This window comes from Phaseolus vulgaris, chromosome 9 (assembly GCF_000499845.2).
Source record: "Phaseolus vulgaris cultivar G19833 chromosome 9, P. vulgaris v2.0, whole genome shotgun sequence".
In the NCBI taxonomy this organism is placed as follows: Eukaryota; Viridiplantae; Streptophyta; class Magnoliopsida; order Fabales; family Fabaceae; genus Phaseolus; species Phaseolus vulgaris.
Genome location: NC_023751.2, coordinates 24,672,531 through 24,678,378, shown reverse-complemented (window position 1 = coordinate 24,678,378; position 5,848 = coordinate 24,672,531). Strand labels below are relative to the sequence as shown.

The window sequence follows — 5,848 nt, the reverse complement described above, 5'->3', positions numbered from 1 at the left end:
ACTAATGTTTTTTATCAGCACCAAATACTAATGTGACGGATGTGATAAAATTTAAGCATGTAATTATTATTTATATAAAATAAATTATTTTTTATATTTACAAAAATTATCTTAAGACAAAATATAATATTTTAAAATTATTAAAAAGTGTCAATAAAATATTTCTCAAACAATTAAGTAAGAATACAGTAGAAGTTAAGAAAAAGGAAGTATTGTAAATTATCAAGTTTTTTATTTGGAAATAATAAATGGTAGTTATAACTATTTTAAAATACACTTTGTTATTAATTAAATTTTACGCAGGTTCGAATCCTGCTGTCGAAGTTTTTCGTTTCTTGATAAACTGTTCTCTTTTTGTTAATATTTTTCATTGTTTGTATTTTTTGAATCTATAAAAGGTTAGGGTTTTAGGATTTGTAAATCTCCTGGTTTTGGCGCTCAATGATTGTAAAGGGATTGAAATGGAAGAACAATCGGTGAACGGCATGATGTCGAGGTCGAAAACGACGCAAGAGTTAGCGATGGAAGGGCAGAAGTACCTGGAAGAAACTATAGAGTTCGCTTTTCAGATCCTCTCTTCCATGAACGACGAGCTCTGCAACCCTGTTCTGTGGTCCACCTCTCCCTCCGCCACTTCCGCCTCCCCCAACGCCCCCTCCGCCACCGCTGACTCCACTTCCGACAACTCCAATCTCCACTCCGACAGCGCCACAGTCTCTGCCGGCGCCGGAGGTGCCCTTGAGGAGGCCCGCTTGCGGTACAAGAACGCCGTCGCCGCGCTTCGGACCATTCTCACTGCCATTCCTAACTCCCAGAAGGTACCTGATTTCGCTCGTTTATCTTGAATTCCATACCGTGTTTGCTTTGTTGTGAAATGTATTTTGACAATGAATTCTATTGATTCATGGATTTTGTGAACTTTTTCGAGAGGTTATTATGTGCGTCAAAACTGAATGCAATACTCTATTGAGCTGTGAGAGGGTGGGATAGACTCTATTGAGCTGTGAGAGGGTGGGAACGGTACTGTTCGATGCTGCCTTCGGTTGTATGCATAAATGTTGTGTTAAATTGTTAATGTAAAAGGATAATACTTTGAGTTGGATTGGATTGGAAATGGAAGTAGTTCAACTCTCCCTGGATTGAGATCTGTAAATATTTCAAAAATCTAGTTCTAGAAATGGAGATGTCTTTTTAAGGTTGGGTTAACTCACATACTTCACTTATTAGTAGCTATGATATCAAATTTTTGTACTTCCTGGATTAGTTTACTTATTAAATGTGCAGAACAATGTATGTAAAGGATTTCTTTTTATCATTTTTCACTAATTCTTTTCTACCCGCTTTTGATAAGTGAAAGGTGTGGAATTTCTTGAATATTTGACCTGGCTCTTCTACACAAGTACAGATGCATTAGCATAATTTTTGTATTAAATTCAGTTCCCCATCATAAGGAGTTTTTATTGATTTGTGTTTCTACTGCCTAGTAGAATTAATGTGTATCAATTATTCTTTGTATTTTCTTGCCTGACCTTCATCAGTTTTATCATTATCGGATAGCAGTCGATCACAAAATGCTATTGTGGGATGACCACTATTCTGAAATTTTTTATACAGTTTATTATATAGGTCTAAATTCTCTATGACAGAAAGTTGTTAAATAATCGTGATTCATAATTAATAATAAAAAGTCGCCATACAAGAAAATACATGAACTAGAGTCATTGTGTAACCACTAAAAAAAGCCATGTGTTTTAAACAAAACAGACAAGTAAATATCAACCAAAGACACAGGTAAGAGGTCCAGCCAGAAACAGAGGGAGTATGTCTCGTCGTATCCACAGACAGGGAGACTGTAGGTCTTGTCGCTGGAGAGAGAAGAGATGTAGAGGAATGCAGGTCTCGCCCCTTTTCGTTGTGTTTTCCTCAAAAAACCTGAAATAACCCTTCCCTTCCAAAAGACAAGCCTAACAGCTAAGAAGGGATTTTGAAATCACAACATTGCAGTGCTATCCTGCTGCAATCCATTCTATTTCTGCCACAAAAGCTGCTGGAATGGAACATTAAGTGCACAGTGATCGTGAGCAATGTGCGGCCCTTGGTTAATCTGTGTTACAACAGCATTATTGTGTCACTATCATGCACTATTGAGAACCCTACTCTTGATATTTAGGATGTATTGTGGCTGTCAATTGTTCACGTGCATATTCATTGGATTCATTATAAAAACTAAGATCTTCTACCTTTAAGATTAGTGCCATCACTTTATGGTAATTATAACATTCATTGGTGCCAAATCGTGATGGCCCCAGAGGTTTAAACTGAGATGTGGTGTTTAGTTACAGAGTTCAGAAATCTGAAAGGCCTTAATTTCAGAGTTCCGAAATCTGAAAGGCCTTAGTTTCAGAGTTCAGAAATATAATCCTAAACATGAATTGTCCTTCAATATTTAGTGACTAAAATATTAGGAACTTTCTGTCAACTATAGGTCAGTTGCAGAAATATCATTTTTTGTGTTTTGGGACTATCACATGTACCAAAGTACGTTGAACTTGAATCAATGTCTAACTGTAAATTCATGTTCAATGTGCTTTGACGGGCAATACAATCATACCTGTTGTCATTCCAAAGTCAGCAACTCAACTACTTGACTTACCAAATCATGTTTATTGGCATCATGGGGGCATTTCTGCATGTGCACTAGAGTAGATTTATGTCACAGTTTGTAAGTTTAGGGGATCAAATTGCTGACTGTTGAACCATGCAAGTTTAACTCATGGTGCTCTATGTTATCAAAAAACAACCATGGCATAAAGCCGTGACAGATTTTTTCTGGCAACCAGGTGGTGATGAATTGGGTTCTCCATTATGGCTGGCCACTGCTTTGGACATTGTGGAATGGCCTTGTGGAACATCCCTGGTGGAAATCGCTGTCCTCAGGTTGGGTTGCACTGACCCAAGGCTTCTTAGATTTTATATTTTGAAAAAGGGGTTGGGTCATACAATCTGCTCCAAACCCAATCCAAAATTAAAAAAACCTAAACCTGCCACAACCTAAAATGCAGAGCTGTTCTGTTTCAGCAACTATAGCTGTGCGGTCAGCCACCGGTGGTGACACTGTTGCTGCCTGCGTTGTGTTCCGCAGCTTGGGACGTGTTCCACTGCAGTGCTGTGTTGTCCCACTACAGTGCCCCCCCTCCCCTTTTTTCCCTTTCTTGGTTTCCTCTTTCGTTCTGCAGAGCCACCCTCTGCCTTTTTTTTCTTCTTTCTACTCAATACTTTGTCTTGTCCTTATTTCAATTTCTGGTGTTTTGCTTTGATTTTATTGTTATTTGAATTTCTAAACTTATTATTATTATTATTATTCACATTATTATTAACTGTATGACTGCCTTTCATTATTTTTATGTTGCAATTATATATCTGCATATCTGGATATATTTTATTCTGTTTTGTCCACAATGCTTCTGCCATAACCTGTTATGGCGTCCAATATATTTTTCTAAAGGAATTTTGGGTTGCCAATATTTTCTGATATCTGATACCGAAAACATTGATGGTGCTTCAATAGTATAATAAAAGGTAAGAAACTCCTACGTACATGCCCTTGTAAATGTTCCCGAGCTGACTGCAGAGTTAAGTGGCTCAATGACTTTTGGCAATCTATTTGTCTATGTTTTATTACTTAAATATCTCTGGAATAACTAGTTTTTATTTTGCTAAACCCGATTTTTAGCTAATGGATTGTGAATTCAATCTTAATTCCTTGGATATCTTTCAGAGAAGGTAAAAAGATGATATAAATTCTCTATTCTAAGGTTCAATTTGATGTCCTTCTAAAAATGGGGGTATAAAAAAAACATGGATAATATATGATTGTAAAAAATTCAATGACAAACTCATATTTAAAATATTAGTTTTAAAGGAATATTAAACTGACTGGTACATATCACTTTGCATAAATTCTTAATTTGCTAAATATATTGTGGTACCATAAACTGGAATTTGAAGTTATTGATGATTGGAGTAAAAGAAAATTATTCATAAAGGATATTATTAGACAAACTCTCCCTAATGACACTTAAAGAATATTGGTATATAACATTTTGTTTTCATTCATATACATATCACTTGTTTGCTTAAATATTTATGTTTGTAATACTTTTGTGAGCTTTACAACTAAATTATGTCAAGTGAAGCTTTTGTTTTCTGGTTCAACTAACGTGGTTAGTATTCCAGTCAAAAACATTTGATACCGGTTCAGCTGCTAGCACTGCAGATGAAGCTGAAATTGTTAAGTTGCAGGAGCGAGCATCATCTCTAAGAAGGGTAGGTTTGAAAACCAGGTTTTTAATATATTCTTTCACGCTGTTCTTTACAACGACTGAGCTTTGAAATTCTGGTTTTAGGAGCAGATTTTAGTTCGTTGGAATTCAGAAGCATTTACTTTTCTGTCATGTTCTGTTTCTATAACGGAATCTAATGTCTTCCTTATTATGGCTTTTATATTTTTAGCTTATTTCTGAAACAATTTATGACCCATTGGTATTAGCTGAAGTGGTTCATAGACTGTCTTTTTTCTGTTTTTAATTACATCAGTGGTAAACATTGAACATCTGCTCATAAATGTAGGAGCTTGCCAACAAGAACTTGCTCCTGAAGACACTCATAGATCAACTGCGTGGTCTTATCACTGATATATCAACATGGCAAAGTCCTTTTTCAACCTGAAGTTTGGGACGAATGCAAATTGGCAGTGGTCCCGTAAAATGGAAACTTGATTCAGAGTACAGTAAATGACATTAAGGCTTGATATTTTCCATATGAAGTGTATCAGCTGATCTTTCAGACAAGCCTTAGTGATGATAGCTTGTCTGAAAATGGTTGTCCAATGGGCTTGTATTTTGTAGATTTTTTTCCCCATAAATTTTATAAAATAGCAACCTTCCAATCTTTAACAACAAAAGAAAATGTAACTAACTGCTTTCTTTTAAACCTTAGAGAAGGGTTCCTGTATTTTGTCTGAGATGAAACTTAATTGTATCACCATTTTTTTCAATTTATAGCTTGTTACTTAGGTGAATACACTGCATTTTATGTTTCAGATCTATTTATTTGGTTGAGGAGTATTTAGGAATGGAATGGTAAGGTGGTGGTGGTTCTTGGCGCATGTTTGTTTTTACAAATTACATCTCCTGTCCTCGTGTATTTTTAACGAAAAAGCAACGAAGTATTATGCCGGAATGATTTATATGATGAGTATCTTCCACTTAATTTAGGAGTTAATGATTGAATGATGACGAAATTATTCGGTATCTTTGTTGAAGATATTTTTAGAAGTTTGCTTGACAATTGAAAGGAGAAATAGTTTCAATTTAAAAATGAAAAAAAAGAGTCCCCATAGCCGACGAATTGCAAGAGTATTCCTTACAACTTTTTACGGGAAGAACGAAAAAATTATAGATATAATCAAGTGTCACGTTCTCACTGACTCTTTTGAATTTTACTTTATAATAGGAATATATATTAATAAACTTTGTTAAAGAATTAGGATCTCATGGTATCGTAAATCTCACTATATATCTCCTGTAGGGCAGCATGACCTGGTGTAATTTTTTCTTGGAATTCTGCATGTTGCAGAAATTCTTCTTCCAGAATATGTTCCACCTTTCACATCTTAAGCAGATTAATCCCCCTGGTGGATCTCTGTTCTTACCATGTACACCATTTCCACTGTAAGAGGGGTAGTGATTGTTGGTAAACACAAACTGTTATGTATGATTTTCGAATATTAGTATATCCAACTCTAGCCACTTGCATATTGACTACAGTGGGGATATTGGCTTAAGTG

The 5,848-nt window shown here is 35.5% G+C and overlaps 1 protein-coding gene across 2 annotated transcripts; it reads left to right on the top strand.

The window, feature by feature from the left end:
- The first annotated feature begins 286 nt into the window (after positions 1-286).
- LOC137820998 (mediator of RNA polymerase II transcription subunit 30) lies at positions 287-5,080 on the top strand. 2 transcript variants are annotated; one of them, XM_068625382.1, is made up of 3 exons: positions 287-818; positions 4,237-4,326; positions 4,630-5,080. In XM_068625382.1, exons 1-3 carry the CDS (start codon positions 462-464, stop codon positions 4,726-4,728), a joined length of 546 nt encoding a protein of 181 aa, XP_068481483.1. In that variant the 5' UTR covers positions 287-461; the 3' UTR covers positions 4,729-5,080. The 2 variants fall into 2 exon arrangements, with proteins under 2 accessions (XP_068481483.1, XP_068481482.1); XM_068625381.1 differs by lacking the exons at positions 4,237-4,326; positions 4,630-5,080 and adding an exon at positions 2,841-3,630 and having other exon boundaries at positions 317-818.
- The last annotated feature ends 768 nt before the right edge of the window (positions 5,081-5,848 follow it).

Bases quoted from the DNA above. Each gene is read 5' to 3' on its own strand.
- LOC137820998 (XM_068625382.1), top strand. From the start codon at position 462: ATGGAAGAACAATCGGTGAACGGCATGATGTCGAGGTCGAAAACGACG. The intron at 819-4,236 runs GTACCTGATTTC...TTAGTATTCCAG, and splicing joins CCATTCCTAACTCCCAGAAG to TCAAAAACATTTGATACCGG. The intron at 4,327-4,629 runs GTAGGTTTGAAA...TCATAAATGTAG, and splicing joins GAGCATCATCTCTAAGAAGG to GAGCTTGCCAACAAGAACTT.